At 34.8% G+C, this 18,786-nt stretch overlaps 1 protein-coding gene across 2 annotated transcripts in view; it reads left to right on the top strand.

Annotated features, from left to right (window-relative positions):
* The window catches only part of LOC149795215 (uncharacterized), a 68,893-nt gene that overhangs the window by 14,650 nt on the left and 35,457 nt on the right, over positions 1–18,786 (top strand). For both annotated transcript variants that reach the window (XM_089964958.1, XM_089964957.1), the window contains exons 5-8: positions 1,128–1,306; positions 7,379–7,405; positions 11,605–11,696; positions 17,828–17,951. In XM_089964958.1, the coding sequence (XP_089821084.1) occupies positions 1,128–1,306; positions 7,379–7,405; positions 11,605–11,696; positions 17,828–17,951 (422 nt within the window). The remainder of the gene's footprint in view (positions 1–1,127; positions 1,307–7,378; positions 7,406–11,604; positions 11,697–17,827; positions 17,952–18,786) is intronic.

Genomic DNA, 18,786 nt, shown 5'->3' with positions numbered 1-18,786 from the left:
CTTGAAGCGATGGCTGATGAGATTGCGGACTCCATAGGCATTGCTCGGGATGAATTTTCTAATTATGTTCACGTGGATGATGATGCCAATGCCTATGGTGAACTTACTGATGAGGAAATAATCCAATCGGTGACAACGAAGCAGATACAGTCATGCAAGCAAGATGATGATGATGATGATGATGATCAGCCTATCACTATCCCAAGCTACAGTGAAATGGCTGAATGCATTAAAAAAATGAAATTGTTTGTGGCAAGTGTCGACGGTGCCGAGCATATGTATGAAAACGTAAGTGCTTTTGAATCGTTCGTTACAAATCAGCACCGGAGTAAACAAAAGCAGACTGATATTACTTCATATTTTCTACAAAAATAATGTAGTGCACATTATGATATGTTTATGTACTTGTGTGTTTTATAGATGTATAGATTCAAAATGAAAAAAGTATTCATTTTTTTATTCATATATAGTATGCGTTTATTGTACATGTACGTGTAGGTAATTTTACCATATATTTTTGTGTTTTCGTAAAATAAAGTTACATTGTAATTTGTACACACTCTTGTCTTTGTGAATCCTTGAATATTTTATGTAGTGAACATGATATATTCTTAATAAACTAATCGATTAAGCTACTCTTACGAACCAAAAATAGAAAGAATATGAAATAAACATGTGACTACTGCCGTAACGGACCAAAATTGTGCCTGAAAATCGATCGCTTTTGCTGACTATTTCTTGTACAATTTCTGTGAGATTGACGTTAAAAAGTTGCATTTCGTCGAATTAAGCGGGTCCACATGTTACTTCGGACTGAAACTTATGCCCGACATAACCGGGTTATCGACTTAACAGAGGTCGAGATAAGCAGGTAAAAAATAGCATAACAAAGAAGAATTTTTTCGGGACCGGACCAAAACGCTCGACATAAGCGGGTTGTCGAGATAACCGAGGTCGAGATAAGTGGGTTTGACTGTGTGTATATATATATATATATATATATATATATATATATATATATATATATATATATATTTATTGGGGTGGTGGAATATGCAGGGAGTTTATGATGGGGATATGTGTTTTACAAACATTCCATTATTTGTTTGTTGTCTGATTGTTTTTAGCTTACAACAGTTGACACAAGAGGGCAGTAAAGATGTTCGAACAGGATTGCAATCTTTTAAGCCAGTAGCAGTTATAAAACCCACCACAAGCACAGGGCAATCACATGGTATGATACCTGAGGACAGGGGGCTGATGTCAGCTCAGGTGCAGTGGGAGAATGTCACCACTATACAAGCTGGTAATGTAGAGGTCAAATATGTCACACTCAGTCCTTAGGCAACTTCTCTTTGGACTAGGAATTAACAAGGTTATAATAGTCACTGAGTTGTCTGTGGATTTTTTATTAAAAGAAAAAACAAAGACTTCATTTCTCCTGAAACTGTATTCCCTTATGTAGAAAATTGTAGTTGCCTTGATTGTGAAATTTGACAGTACAGAAGTAAACAAATGAGGGTCCAGAAGCAAGGAGGCTTACTGATAATACCAACCCATAAGAGCTAACCTTGGGCTAACCCCAACTTGGTGTAAGGCTAACCCAGACTAGCATATGGCTTATCCAGGCTGACATGGGGCTTACCCAGACTTGGTGTAGGGATAACCCAGACTGTTATGGGGCTCACACATACATGACATTGGACTAACTCAGGCTGACAGAGGGCTTACCCAGACTGACATTGGGCTAACCCAAACTTAACATAGGGCTTACCCAGACTTGGTGTAGGGCTAACCCAAACTGACATGGTGCTTATCCATACTTGACATTGATCTAACTCAGACTGACATAGGGCTAACCCAAACTTAACATAGGGCTAACCCAGACTTGACTTAGGCAGGGCTCAGAAAAAAAACAGTTGTCATCATCCAGACCAGGTAAAAATGGACTGGCCCATATAAGCTTGATAATAAAATGGGTAAATGTTATGAACATATTATGTTGCAGTTTGTCACCTTGTCCTTGCTTGGTGTTCACGTTTACAGTTACACTTTTCGGTAATTCAGGCATCATTTTGATGAGGTGAAAGTTTCTCTTTCAATGAGCTATCAAACATTTTTATGAGTCAGACTTCTCGAAAGTTATGAGACAGAAAGGTTAAAATGTTTGTGAATTTTCAGCTGGTCAGGCTGTGTTATAGTTGCTCCAGTTGCTGACATTTTCAAGAGTGAAACTTGATTGACAGATTGTCATGCCAAAGGGAAAAAGCCAGTACAAAATTATTACATTCAAAATGATTATTTTAAGTGTTTTAGCCTATTTCCACCAACTGTCACATAATACATAATGTTTTAATCTATTTATAAAGCAGATAACATCAAGACAACAGCTGATTGGCAAAATCCAGCTGGGATAATGACTTAGAAATTTTCCAGTTGTTTTGGCCAATCAGCAATCTTTTTATGGCACATGTATGTAACTCTCTAGAATGGAGGTTTGACCAAAGTATTTCATTTAGTATGAAGTTTGATGGAAATTGAGGTAGTTGGAATTTTTCTTTCAGATGCAAGTTACAAGTTACTGACATTTTTCTTGAGAAAAATAGTTACATTCATGTATAAATATCTACTGGCATCTTTCTTTGGACATGCCATTGTAGTAATGAATCTACAGTCTTAAAACTACTGGTGATCTGGGGTAAACATAAGAATGTCTGACCATATGATAATCATAAAAATGTTGTCATTCTTTGCCTGTTGGGTACTCTGTGTGACTGAGTGGTCTAAGGTGTTCACCTTTACAGATCACTGACATCTTACCTCTGTCCACATGGGTGCAAGTCATAGCTCAAACAGTGTGGGTATGTGAGAAAACTTAGCTTCCTTTGTGTTAAACCCACAAAACCAAAACTAACATATGTTACCTTCTCCAATATCTAACTTATAAAGATGTGTGATTGTTCATTAAAAAGGAAAGCTGTGGCACCTAGATCACTGCTTCCCAACTAGTGGGCCACGTACCCATTGGGGCAGCAGAGTTATGCCAATGGAGCTTAAAATACATTTATTAGCTTGGGGGAGGGGCAGAACTCTTTCAAGTTAAGAAGGGGTCCTCATGCTTGAAAAGGCTGGGAACCAGTGACCTAGATTACTGAAAGGCTCACTGTAAATGAAAACACCACTAAGAATCAAGGGCTATGTGTGTACTACGATTTCTTGAGTAACAAACCTTGAAGTGCAGTGATTAGAACATAATATTTTTTATAATTTTGACCAATTTTAGTATCTTGCACTTTGCTTCCTTAATAAAAGCATAAACAGCGTAGTGGAGAAGTATAATGTTTTGAGTATGAGGACAGTGATGAGTAACTCTTGTAGCTCACTTGTCTGAGGTATGAGGACATTTTTTCCTGAGGCCTGCAGTGCCAACCAACACTACTACCATGGATACAAAAATTCACATACTCCTGACTTATAAGATTTTAATGTGCTGTTTCAGCTTGATTTATTTTAGTGACATAGGACAAAGTTATTCTTCAGTTGTCATTTTCCTGGTCACCAATAAATACTCGAGGAAAGTCTTGATTCCCATAACTAAATTCACAAATGAAGCCTTAAGAATCATCAGCCTTCATCCATTTCCAAATATTTAATTCTGAAATGCATGAAAGTTGAATTGTGTGTTAGATAAATGAATCCATTATTTTTTGTTCATTGCAACATTTAGGCTTGATTTAATAAATCAGTATGATGCATCTTGATCAGCACTTTATTAATTCCTGGCAGAACTTGTGGAATGATTGCATTGGTCACAGTTCTTTGAATTCAAAAGAAATCCTGTCATATACCAAAGGATAATGGGTTCAGAAAATAAAATAGTATGCCAGAAATGATTTGTTGAGACCTACTTTTCACTTTTTTATTCTTCCCTGCCCATTTCCTGAAAAGTGGGAGACGTTATTCATGTTTCCATTCTGGATCCATCCATATGTATGGCTGTCCATCCATCCTTCTGTATCAGCTGTGTTTCTGCTCGGTAACTTTGAAACCAAATGAAAGTAAAGGACCCAGTATTATCAAGGTCAGATTCACAGTCTAACATAATTTATTTGTATCACCTCTTCAGTGTTGGTAGGGGATAACAAGTGAATTAATTTACTTGTTACTTCATGAAATATAAGACCCAAAGTTACACAGAAAGATGAATATCGCCTCTATTGCTATAAGTTGTTAAATTTTGTATTTACAAATGTTCAAATATTAAAGTACATTTTTGGATTTAAGTATCTGTATAACTGGAGAATAAATGATCAGAAATTTATTCCCATGTAAAATGGGCTGTTGCTTCATATTGTATTTATTTATGCACACTGTCATGGAGTTTTATATTTTAAACATTATCATTTATCAGTTAGTCCCTTTATGCATTGAAAAACATCTATTCTGAGCATAGGCCGCTGTTTTCCCCTTTTAGGTAAAATTTGTACACAAAATTAGCATTTAGTTCCCTGAAATATTGAAAATGTGCAGTCTCAAATAATCATTCTGTCAATGCTAACTTGTAAAATATCATAATCACCAGTTTTTGATTGAAATGAGTGATTTTGAATGTTTCACATCACATATTACCAGTTTTACTATTTTGAAGTACAGTGGAACCCTGCTATAATGCAGTTATTGGGGTCCTAAAAATTGGATTGCATCAATAGCAGGGTCGTGTTAATGCGAGGTTTTGACAGTAATTTCCTTTTTTCAGAGAACAAATCGTTGGCACATATACGTGTATTCGTTTTTAATGTATATCAATAATAGGGTATCAACACCGTTTACTATCATGCCATCGTGGCATGAAGTTCATCCATAATGCATGTAATTCCATTGAAAAATTGCACACAGATTTTAAATATTCAATAATTTTGTCTCAGATCATTGTGTCTGAATTCAACGTTTAATATATAGCATGAACAGAGTATTAACACCATTTACTTGCCATCTGATATCGTACTATCTGGGCTTGCAGTTAATCTATAATACATGTAATTCCATTGCAAAAATTGCATATATATTTAAACTATTCAATAATTTTGTCACAGATCATTATGTGTCTGAATTCAGTGGGAAAATTGACAGCAAAATTAGGTTGAGAAAGATGAAGCACATATATGGTTCATTACGTTCCATAGTCTATGAATGGTGTCTGTACCAATTTCATACTGCTAAAATTTTCTCAATTGCATTTCCATGTACATTTATCCATTGTAAATTTCCAATAATTAACACTTGTATGCCTATTCATTTGAATGACTACAGCAAGAATAATTAACTATCAACACATGTTTTCAGCATGCATATAACTTTTACTTCAGATTTTGTGAATATCAAAAGAAACAAGTAAAAACTACTAATCATTCTGCAAAGTGCAGAGAAAGACTTGCCATTTGTGAACTTGCTTTTTCAGAATGGTAAAATATTTTTATAAAAATTAGGAAATTAATAATGAGTTAATAAGCAAACACCATACACATATAAAACCCGAGACATAAGTGCAGTATTCATGCAATGGTCACAAGTAACTTTTATTTTAAAAAAATTCAGGTGAACGCATGCTCAATTTCACACCCTATCAGTTGACCAGCTAATAAAGCGGACATTATTTACTGGTCAACTGATTGTGTCTAATAACACTGCAAAGCCCAGCAAATATGTTGGCGGTTTTTATTTTTTGATGTTTATTAAATTGTGAGAATCTTCTATCAACCACCACATTGTCTGTTGCTTGGTTGTGTATACAGTTAAAGAAGAAACACATGTCGGCTATTGTTTGAGCAATGATTGTATACAGAATTAATTGAAGACAATCCCAAAGACGGTTTACTGGCTTTACTCATGGATCAGTAATAAGTAACATTTCCAATAATGTTTATTTTGGCATAACACTTGTGAAATTGTTAAATTTCAGAAGCCACGCCATGATCATATTATATTCGAATTCATATGCAAACTCTTCCCCAAAATGATAATAAACATTTTACACACTATTTCTCGTACTTTAAAAAGAATATTTTTCCTGGTACAAGTATTTGAAATTTCAGGACCCATGCCATGATCGTATTATATTCAAATTCATACACGATCTCTTCCCCAAAATGGTAATACATTTTTTATACACTATTTCACGTACTTTGAACAAAAAATACTTTTTCATGTGTGAATGAATATATACAATTTTGGGAGCCATGCCACGATCGCATTATATCTGAATTCGCATTATAGTGGGGTCGCACTGTATATCATTATACTTTCTGTTACACACATATATATATATTTTAATTTTGTGACATCTAGTTTGATTTCTTGTAACACCTGATTCAGAAGAGGACTATATAAACCAGCTTAAAGTTTATCCATACAAAACTAACAACTAGGAAGAGGTTTTCTTTACTACAGTAACTTTATTAGCAGGATCTCTAGCTTACCATATGGACATCAGTCAGCCAAAGTTTGTGACCATTTTTAATTTTCTTGTGGATTCAGATCACTGTATGAAAACATTTCTTTCTAAATTTAGCTTAATATAGTTTCGTTATAACCAGCAAGGCTTGATGGTTACCATGCCAATTTATAAGTCTTGTTCAGACTTATCTAAATGTGTATATTTGGATTATTTTCCCTTGCATAGTTATGGCCCTTTAATTTAAAGTTTGAATTCACACACTCACCCAAATGTTTACCTTGTTTAGCCAAAATGGCCCTGTATTCAGTGTGCATCATTCATTTCTTGTTGTCTTTATATGCTGTTTGAAGAACTTGATCAATGGAACCTAATTTTACAGGTATAAGTTAAAATTAAGATCTTTTCAAGTTTGTTCATTTGCTATCAGATAGGACCACTTTATTCATAAGCCTTTAAGCAGTTTCTTTTATTTAACAAAGTTCCTCTCCAGAATTCATGTAAAATTTGACAGAGGGCATCTTGGAATAAAAGCCTTGGAATTTTATACAAATAATGCTGATTGGCAGTCAAAAAAAGTCACTGTTACTGCAAAATGTTAAAAATAAAAGCAAGGTCCACTCAAAACTGCTTAACAGAATTTGTCAAAGGATTATACTGATGCAGATTTCTTAGCCTTCTGCTTTTGCATATGGATATGAAATAAAGTCAGATGAGTAATATGAGACTCACTTTGGTCTCATGTTTTCATTACAAGGTGCCTTCTGTGAATTTATCACTCTCTATGTTTATCAAGTTAATAAATAAACATTCCTGTTAAATTCAATACTTTTTAACCAAATATTACACTGTAAATTTCCTGTTCTGTGCCCTTGTTAACTCACTGTTCAGCACATGTATATGTATATGCCTGTTTGTGTTTTGCAGGGTATGCAGATAAAAACAAGGTGAAAGGTACTGACCTCTTTACATATATCTCTCAACTAATCTTCTTGTGCATCAGACTGTGCACTCACTATATGTGTTACTTACAAGTATGACTTTTTTATGTGTGTGTGATTTAGATTTTTAACATAGCTTTAGCAATTTTTCAGTCATATCGCTATGATGTCTGCAGTGTGGCAGTTTACAGTGATGTCTAGCACTGAGGCATCATGTCTCAGACATGTAGCATGATGTCCCACCCAGTCACATTATCCTGACACCAGGCCAACCAGTCCTAACACTAATCTCTTAATGCTGAATGCCAAACGTGGCAGCTGTTTGTACCATTTTTTGTAAGTCCTTGGTATGACTCAGCCAGGGATCAAACCCATGACCTCCCGTGTCTGAGGCAGATGCTCAAACCGCTAGGCCACCAGAATGGTACTTTTTTATGTAACCACTTACATATGCATTGAAACAAGCTGTTAAAGTGAGTCACTCAGTAACAATAGATAGGCATAAATAAAAGTAATATAAGTAAACATAGCTAAAGATTGCATTAGCTCTTGATTCTATCATATATTCATAAAAAAATTAAAATTTAAAAATGTTTCATTTGATCTGACCCAAATTAAAACTGTAATGCTTTTTTTTTGATCAATACTATGAAAATTTGAACAGGCACATTAGGGGTCACATGCAACTTCCTGTTCACTAACTTGTATTCAAGAATCTTCCAAACTATCAAAATCTCATTTCATTCACCTTTCCTGTTTATTTGATAGATTTTTAAAAACTTTCACAAAATCAAATGCAATCAATTAACAGTTGGAAGTTGGACAGGGGTGCTTTTGATTGGCTAATTTATATGAATACCACCGTGACTGTTTCAGATCCTTGCTGCATAAATCATAGTAATGTTAGAATAGTCTTTTTTTTTTAGATTGTGTCATTTGAAAGTTTATTATCATTACTGTTTTATTGATTCATATAAGATGTTGAAACCCCACAATCATTATTCATATTTATTCAATTGGCACTGCAAACAGCAGGTATAAGAATTGTAATTCTTTAAAGTTTTTCCATTTTTTTATCCCAGTGAAGTGGAATATATAATGTAGAGGGTTTGCACAGTCATGATAAATGCTTGAATTTTGGTGGTTACCTTGAAAAGTGTTTGATTTTGAGATTGTCTCCAAATTGTACTTGAACAGTGCATGAAAATGCTTTGCAGGTTTAGTGTGCAAAATTGGGATTAAGTCTCATGACAAGAGCGAAAAGCATAAAAAGAATATCATCAGTGGGTATAAATTTAGGATATTTATATTTAAACATGAAAGATCATGAAACAGCTAGGAACTCAAGCAAATAATGATTCAGTTGAGAGACTGCACCCATAAGCGTACCGCTCTAGTGGCCTAGTGGTTTGAGCATCCGCCTCAGATGTGGGAGGTCATAGGTTTGATCCCCAGCCAAGTCATACCAATGACTTACAAAAATGGTACCAACAGCTGCCTCGCTTGGCACTCAGTATTAAGAGGTTAGTGTTAGGACCGGTCAACCTGGTGTCAGGATAATGTGACTGGTTGGGACATGATGCTACATGTCTGCGGCATGTTGCCCTAGTGCTAGACATCACTGTCAACTGCCACACTGCAGACATCGTAGTGATATAACTGAAAAATTGTTAAAAGCTATCTTAAAAATCCAAATCACACACACACACATGCACCTATGAGCCTATGCCCCACAAGCCCCCTTAAGATACAGTGTCTTCACCTAGGCCAAGTTGAAGAAAAAGTATTCTAGAGTTCTTGTCTTACAATGAAATACTTAAATCTGAAATTATGTGAACTCCTCTCACTGCAGTCAGTATTCTTTCAATGTTTAGATGTAGTTAGTCATTATGGTTGAAAATTAATTGTTGTTCTTGAATAGTCTTTCAAAAGAGCTTGAATTTCCCAATCAACTATCTGTAAGAACAGTGCCAGAACAAATCTGTGCAAAGGTGTATACACTAATTCTAATGAATGATGTTCGTGATTTTTTCACATTTTTCACATTTTGTATTAAAGCACTCATAAAAAGACAGAAATGATCTGTATGTCTGGAACAGAAATGTTACAAGGGCTAAGTCTTTGTACATCAATTGTACAGGAATTTGCTGTTCATGGGAGCCAAAAAGAGCAACACACATCATAACAGAGTCCACATTATCAAAAGGGATATTGACTATGTCATATATTTAATAGAGGATATAAACAAACTTGGGTATTTAATGATGTTGTTGTGTGTGTGTGTATATATATATATATATATATATATATATATATATATATATATATATATATATATAGTATCTTTGGCTTTTGCTCATGATTATAGATTGTAAGGGTCATTTTGTAAACAAAATATTATGCAGATAATTTTTGTCTTTGATTGTAGATTATATTTTAAGATAAATATTACTTGTAGGTAAGCATGTTTACTTGGATCAGAGTTTAGGACTTTGGTTTTCCCCCGTGGAAAGTCCAGGTCTACCTGATGTTTGTCATGTTCTTTATTAAAATTTAAGTAAAAGACCTGACCTTCTTTATAACTTTGAATGTTCTAGAAATGAACTTTTGACCCTCATCTTGGTACTCTTGTTGCATCTTATCTTTTATATCAATGTTGTTTACAGCATAATTGTTTATTTCCATCTTAATATATGTAGTGGAATCAGTCTTTTAGTTGTGATCAGATGATTAATTTATTGCAATTATTCATTTTAATTACATAGTACTGTTGGATCCTTTTTGGACTAAATCACTATTTTAAGATTATTATGAATTTGAATGACATCCTAGATTATATCATTGTGATACATTAGGTTTGTTAGCACATCAGACTATTCAAGACTTCTGAAATAGCACATTCTGTACTAGAATTCATTCAGAACTCTTTTTATATTTAGACTAGTGATAGAACTTTTGGATTTAATTCACAAGACTGTAAGTTCCTTTTAAATTTTCACATTGTGTTCTAGGGAAATAAATTATTTGTTGAATTTTTATTAAACTTGTTGTTTTTTGCTCTTTTTTGCTATTTAGCTTAAGACCATAGGGTTATAGCAATGTCAAATGCTTTATATTGGTTTTCAGTTTGTCAAGAACAAAAGATCAATTGAAATCTTTTCAGTAGCAGTGATAAGACAGAAATTTACTATGCTTGACCATACCTACATTATGATAGGGGAAGCAGTATAATGGGGAGCTTGAAAGTGAGATACTAAATTAGTTTAAAACCAAACTTGAATCTTTAAAAAAAAAACTTTTCCATTTTTCTAGGTCGCTGCATCATAAGATTCTACTCAACTAAGAAAGTTGCTCAGAAATAATTTTGGATAATAAAAAGGCGGCATTCACAAGTTGCATTATTAGATTAATGTTTAATTATAGTTCAGACTGTTTCGTGAAAGAGACAGGTCTCTAAGTGGTACAGGTTCACTCATACTCGGCCTGAATGGCTAGCCAATATAATAGGTCAGACATCATTTTTACAACAATGACTTCATTTTTATATGGCCAGTGTGAATTAAGCTTAGAAGTTCTCTGAAGTGTAGTGACTGATCGATAGCTTCACATCTTGCATGGTGCATGATGGGTGAAAACTACACATTGTCCTTACTTTGCTCAAAGATGACAGTTGGTTGTTATCTGCTGTGAAGTCTCACAACCACAGAAAGCATGCTGGAATAATCAGCAAGTATTCCAAGTAGTCATGTAGATAAGTGGTATGAACCAGAGGAAATAAATAAACTGAAGAATAAACATTGAAGGCTAGTTGCACACTCCAGAACACACCAAAATTGCATTCAAGGAATAAAAAGAAATTAACAAATTGCAAATCAAACACATTAAACTCTTGACTATCCTTCCTTTTATGACCAAATTCATTTTAAGAAATGTTGTTAGCAAGCATATATATGTTGTATAAGAAACTGTTAATTTGATAAATAAGACAAACTGTTTGATATATACATTGATATATTCAATACTTTCCTCTAACATCAATTTTCAAAAAATTTCAGGAAATTAGGGACATCTAATATAAGTGTTAAAAAACCCCACAAAGTTTAGGTATTGCAGGGAAGTATGTGCCAAAGTTTATTTTATTTATTTAGATGCACAAAAACTCCATTCCTTTTAATTAAACCCCTAATTAAAAATGTGTCATCCCCTTCTCAGGTCCAGAACCTGTGATGGCAACTGCAACACCACTAATGTCAGTTCCGGAACTTGTGCAACACCTGCAGTCTCAGGACTTTACCAGGGTCAAGGTAAATCAACAGCAATAACAACAACAGTGGGAACAAATTCAATAATAATAATAATTACAGCACTAAGTCTTACAATGTTATCATGGTCAGTGGTCAGTCTTACAATTATATCATGGTCAGTGTATACTGGAAATTAGTACAAGTGTCAGCATAAAAATAATAATCATCATCATCATCGTCATCATCATCATCATCATCATCATCATACACTTGGGTCATTTTACAATGCTGTTTTCAGGAGCCATGAAGCAACTCTGTGAGTTAACCAAAACTAGAAAATCAGGTTGCCGTTTTCCCCCTCTCTTTACCCCCGCAGATATGGTTGTAATTGATCAAAAATCATAGAGTATCAGGGATGGTCCTGGCGTTTAAAAAGCTGTCGCAAAAAAAATCGCCAACCTCAATATTTTGTTGCCAATTTTCAAAAAGTGTCGCCAAAGCATGTAGTGTACATTTTTCCAAGTGTTAATTTAGTCTATTAATGTAACAGGCAATGAAAATTACAAAAGATGGGTTAGTTAATACTTTAATTACAACAAGCATTAACAAAATGTTACAAAGTGTTACATGAAGATCCGTCGCGATTTTAGGGCTGCCCACTTGTTGAATGCAGTTTCAAAGTCTAATTTTTCACATCTGTACATGCTGATTCTGATTAAATTCTCGAGAGATGAGATGCAGAGCTTATTTCTGATGTCTGTTTTTATGAGGTTCATCATACGGAATCCACGTTCACAGTCTACAGTGCTGACAGGTGACACTAGTAGTCTCTCAGCAGCACACCCCCCCATGGCTAGCTTCACAAAGCTTGTAGCGAATTGCTTCCTAACTCCCAAGAATGATCACTGAATGCTGTATAAATTTTCTCGACAAGAAAAATAGGATCTCCATTCCCACGAATGAAACGTACACGAGTCAACACCTGGCAATACTGGACCGTATATATAAGCATAAATTCACACCCAATTTAGGGATTCTTTCACTCCTGTATTTTGAGAAATAAATAATTATTATTAATTATGCAAAACTTTTTTTTTTTTTTGCTATTTCTTGTTGTGGAGTTTAAGTCTCTGCAGCTGTGACACGGGACTGATGGCAAAAGGAAAAGATCAATGAGTAAAATGCTGCACTGGCGACAGATGTAATTGTGATTGAGATTTTTTCCATTTGCTTTGTATTTATACACAGTAGTCGGTACTTCAAAGGTTATCAGTTTTCTATGAAGGTTCAGCAAAACTATTGTATTGGTATATGTATAAAAAAAAACAGAAGGATTAGCCATACAATTAATTGTATCTGTTCTATTCGCGTCTTCAGAAGTCGGTCAGTTGTAGGTATAGTGCGGTAGCATGATTGACTGTATCGCAGCATACAGTCCTCAGCCCAGATGTCAGCATAAGCAGATTATGATGTAACAATGCACTGTAAAGATGGGGTTGTCAATAAGAACAAAGGATCGTTTGTGTAACAGATTGATTCCAATGCATTGCTTAGTCAAGTTTGTGGCTTCCTTTCGTTCTGCCTTTTAATTTATCCAGTCCAAATCCATGATTGTATGTACAAGTTAAATAACCAAAAAGTATGTCGCCAAACAAATTGCCAGATGGGATATTTTTGTCGCCAATAAGGAAAGAAAATCGCAATTTGCGACATTGGCGAAGCCAAGGACGATCCCTGCAGTATCTATAGACTGATTGCAATGATGTACTGCTAATTTCACATAAATACAAAGGTAATGCTTGATATTTCGTCCAGCACAAAGTTGCAATAGTTCTGTCTCCTGTTGTTAATTTTGTTAGCCAGGGTTATTAAACTGTACTAATGTTTCTTAGATGTAACTTAGATTAGCACTAAATGTGATTCAGACTGAATCTGGGTTGCATTTATATTGCTGCATACCATGCATCATGTAACTATACATATGTCAAAATGGCAATTTGTGGCTTGTAATTGAAGTCAAAGCTTCTTCACTATAGTGTTTTGTCTGCATTTGCTGGCTTTTATTAAGGATATGCATGTGTCATTTGCTTGATCACAACATTTCTGCATTTTCCTTTAAAAATTAACCACACTTGTACACTATTTTGACTACAGGAATAATGTTTTGCATTTTATATATGGAGTAAAATCTTGCTTCAAAGAAACGTTACTCTTGTTAACAGACTTGTCAGTAATCTATATTAATGATGGCTTAAATATTCTGATTCAAGGCAGTGATGTGTAATAACATTCTGATTCAAGGCAGTGATGTGTAATAACATTCTGATTCAAGGCAGTGATGTGTAATAACATTCTGATTCAAGGCAGTGATGTGTAATAACATTCTGATTCAAGGCAGTGATGCGTAATAACATCCTGATTCAAGGCAGTTATGTGTAATAACATTCTGATTCAAGGCAGTGATGTGTAATAACTTTCTGATTCAAGGCAGTGATGTGTAATAACATTCTGATTCAAGGCAGTGATGTGTAATAACATTCTGATTCAAGGCAATGATGCGTAATAACATTCTGATTCAAGGCAGTGATGTGTAATAACATTCTGATTCAAGGCAGTGATGTGTAATAACATTCTGATTCAAGGCAGTGATGTGTAATAACATTCTGATTCAAGGCAATGATGCGTAATAACATCCTGATTCAAGGCAGTGATGCGTAATAACATTCTGATTCAAGGCAGTGATGTATAATAACATTCTGATTCAAGGCAGTGATGTATAATAACATTCTGATTCAAGGCAGTGATGTGCAATAACATTCTAATTCAAGGCAGTGATGTGTAATAACATTCTGATTCAAGGCAGTGATGTGTAATAACTTTTTTTCTTCAACACACACCTCTCTGGCTGTACCTAACTCAAAAAATAATTAGGGTTGTTCAATTTAGTGTTCTTAACTTATGCAAATTAGCCTAATGGGCTCTCCCACAACAGTGTTCAAAAGGGCTTGACATGGCATCATCCTAACTATTCCCAGACAGTTAAGCAATCCGTGAAATGGTGGTTGCTTATCTCGAAAGACCACCATACCTTTTGATTGGCTGAATGATAATAAGCTGTATAAACTGCCCCAATGATTGTTTTACATGGGCTCTAAGGAAGATGTTTACTATTTATACTTACTATATGCTTCAAACATGTTTAGTGGTCTTCAAAAAAATGTCTTTTTGTTTTTTTCTAAGATTATTGAAAATTGTATTCTTGAAGCATGACCATGTCAGGAAATTTATGATTAAAAATTCTGTTTTTCATGTGACATACTGTTTTGGCAAGTATGATTTTATGAAATTGTTAATTAACTAGGAGACAAAAAAATAAGAAACCACGTATGACTGTGTAACCATTTTCTGTACATTGTTGAATTAATTGGTTGAAAGGTTGGCTAGCGGTTAATTCAGTGTAGACAGGAAGTGCACACATAAATGTTCTGAAGTTAAAAGTTCAAGAACATTTGTTTGCCTAACAAAACAAACTTACTGTTTCTCAAAAATACTAACTCCTTTTCTTACAGATTCTCTAGACTTCCAAATTAGTGAAGAAACAATTGTGAGCGAGAGTCAGATTGTATCTTCAGGGTCAACATCAAGTTTACTGTTACTAACTTTTTCCTCCTCCTTGCTGCTTTATTGCTCTAATGTCCTTTAAGACAGAGTCGTGAAACTTTTCATCTCCTTCCTGTGGGTTCTGGGATGTAGAATAGGCCAGATGAATCCTTCTTCATATCAAAAGAGGTGACAGAAGTAGAGGTAATCCATTTGCCATGGATTGTGTCCTTTGTTGTTGGACAAGAGGTTCCTGGTAGATGAGTAAAGGTGAGGCTGATGTTTGCCACTCAGATGCAGTACACTACATTGGCCTCAATTTCAGCTAGACAGGTGCCCTTTGGGACTATGTCTGATCAAGTGACTAACCATGACAAGTGCTTCGGGCTCATTTTTAAGACAGTATCTCTATTCTTTTTCAAGGTCACCAGAGTGAGTGAAGAAAAATACTTCTGCTTTTAGGATATTACAAAGGACACAACCACTGAGAGTGGTACATGGGTCAATTGAGTATAGTTTCTTTTCTTGAGTATATATATATATATATATATATATATATATATATATATATCATTGTGTGTAGTCCTGACATAAGAAATGCAATAAATAAGCATAAATCTATGTCCTCTTGTTTGGCTTCAAGGTGGGTGAGGTGCTCTGTTGATGAAGTAGTATTCTGTTATGGGAAAACACAGCAAAACTTGAAGCCAGTAGTATGAGACCTGGTTTCAAAACAACCAGTAATAATTCAACCATTGAGGAAGCTCTACTGAGTCAGGAAATAGGCCACAATTTCTCATCACTGAATCCAGAGAAAATGAAACCTTAACCAAGCTATCACCAGTCATGATAGCTTCATTTTTCCAGTTTTACTTTTGATTGACACCATATGACTTCTGTTTGTTTTGAAGTGTTATTGCACACACACACACACACACACACACTTTCCATGTCTGCCACATGACTCAGCTTCTCTAATAATAATCATTTCAGTTGTTTTTACATTCAGCATGGTAAGTTAGAGGGACACAAATTCACAATTAACTGGATTTGCTTCTTAAGAGAAACATCTTGATTGTGCATATATGCTTTTATAAATCCAGCTTAATGCAACTTTTTATCATAGGCCAGTTCTATCATGAAGCCACCCACCCAGTAAAATAGAATATTCAAAAAATAATTAACTTTGCTTTAATTATTTGATAGTTTTGTTAGAGAAACAGTTTTAGTTAATAGCAAAGATAAACCAACATTAGATAAAAGATATTACAATTTGAATTTGTATATGCATTTGTCATATGATTGTAAAATCTCAGTGTTGAACAGTCATTGATCCATCCTGTATTGGAGTTTAGCAATCTACCCAGGTGTGATTATGTGATCATGACAGGACCTAGTTGGTCAGTAGTCCATCAAACATTTTCATACTGTTTAGTGGGGAGGTTTTTATATTTGTGTTGAATGTAATCCTTTTTTCTTTCTCAAACATTAACTTGTTTAAAATTTACATAAAATGTTGAGAATGCATATATGTAACAAAGAATAATATCAAATAAACAGTGGCTCAAATTTAAAACAGTAGAAATATTTAAGATCTGAAATGCAGCATTTTTGCATTACAAAAATAACCCACAGTAAATTAAGCAAATGATCAGCTGACAGCTAGAGGTTGGTAGGTGAGATTTATTCTAATGATAATGACAACTTTTATTTAATAGTATTGAAAACCACTGGTATACAGTATGCAGTTCATGTCATGAGTGACAGCTAGAAGTTGGTAGGTGAGATTTATTCTAATGATAATGACAACTTTTATTTAATAGTATTGAAAACCACTGGTATACAGTATGCAGTTCATGTCATGAGTGACAGCTAGAAGTTGGTAGGTGAGATTTATTCTAATGATAATGACAACTTTTATTTAATAGTATTGAAAACCACTGGTATACAGTATGCAGTTCATGTCATGAGTGACAGCTAGAAGTTGATAGGTGAGATTTATTCTAATGATAATGACAACTTTTATTTAATAGTATTGAAAACCACTGGTATACAGTATGCAGTTCATGTCATGAGTGACAGCTAGAAGTTGATAGGTGAGATTTATTTGATGATAATGATAACTTTTATTTAGTCTTTAAAACCACTCAGTGCACATACATACTAAAGACATGCACAAAATGCACAGAGTTGGAAGGTCAGCTCTTCTGAGGCCCCTGTCAACAGAGGCCGCATCCTAGTGATGAGCTACTGTATCCTGTAGGAATTATTCCATTTTGTCCCCCACACAGGAGTCCACTCATCCTGTATATCATAGAAAGAATGGTTCCATAATGGGGGACAACCTACTTTATGCATAGGCTGGCCTTGTAAGGGGGGTCCGCTGTGGTGTAAACAAAGGGTGGCTTCATGAGATGGGGACCATTGTAGTTAAAACATAGCCTAGCCTTGTAAGAGGGGGACCATTGTGGTATAGATGTATTCAACAGTACTGGAATGACCCATATAGTTCTTTTAAAAAATCGGCAACTATACTTTAGATTTATGTATTACCACAATAGCTCTGTAACTTTTAGTTTCATCTTTTCTAGTCATCAGTTAGAACCATCGTGGAAAGGAAGGGTCTTTCTGCATTCATCCATGCTGTATTTGGACCACCTAAACTTCACAGAGACTTGATTCAAGAGAGAGATTTTCTCTTTTGTGTGGCTGCAAGTAAGTGTGAAAAAAATTCATGAAATACAGCATATTTGAGATTCAGGAGTGCTAATGTAATCACTTTTTCCAGCTGTGTCTCTCTGTCCATTCTCACTTCCTGTAATAGCATAGATATACAACAAGCGGGTTATATCATCATATAACAAACTGACCAATGCAGTAAGAATCAGGTACATTGGTTTTTCAAGTCTGGTTATGAAATAGCTGTAATATTCAAAAATAGGTCAGAACATAGGTACCTGTGTGACAGCTGTGGTACAAAACATAAAATTATTGCTGTCATGCTTGATCATCTAAAAAAATATTAAAAAATGCAAATAATAATAACTATTAATTTGTTACTGATAAAATACAAGAATGTACAGTACTGCCTCACTATGATGAAGTTTATGGGAGCTATAGAGTACACTGTATTATAGTGAGTCTGTCTTATAATGAAATACATAATATAGTATGCCCTTATTATAACACTGTCCATGTGAGTAGTAGAGTATACTGTCTTATAGTAAGACCATCTTATAATGAAGTAAATGATACAGTACTTCCTCATTATAATGTTGCTGTTGTTATGGGATTAATGCCATTTCTCATTGCAAGATAGGCCATATATGGCCGCCACTGTAACTGATGGAGGAATAACCCGGGAAAACCCCGGTAAGAACCACTGAACTGACCTACAGGAAACTACTGACAGCTTTCTCACATACCTACTTTGTCTGAGTCTGAGACTTGAACCCACATGGACAGAGGGAGACGGCAGCGGTTGGTAAAGGCAAGTGCTTTTGATCACTCAGCTACCTGGAGCACCCCATTATAATGCTCCTTTTGGGAG

The sequence above is a fragment of the Sinohyriopsis cumingii genome, chromosome 7, assembly GCF_028554795.1.
Source record: "Sinohyriopsis cumingii isolate HCF-2022 chromosome 7, ASM2855479v2, whole genome shotgun sequence".
NCBI classification, from domain to species: domain Eukaryota; kingdom Metazoa; phylum Mollusca; class Bivalvia; order Unionida; family Unionidae; genus Sinohyriopsis; species Sinohyriopsis cumingii.
The sequence above is the reverse complement of the archived record's forward strand: the minus strand, read 5'-3'. Positions and strand labels throughout refer to the sequence as shown.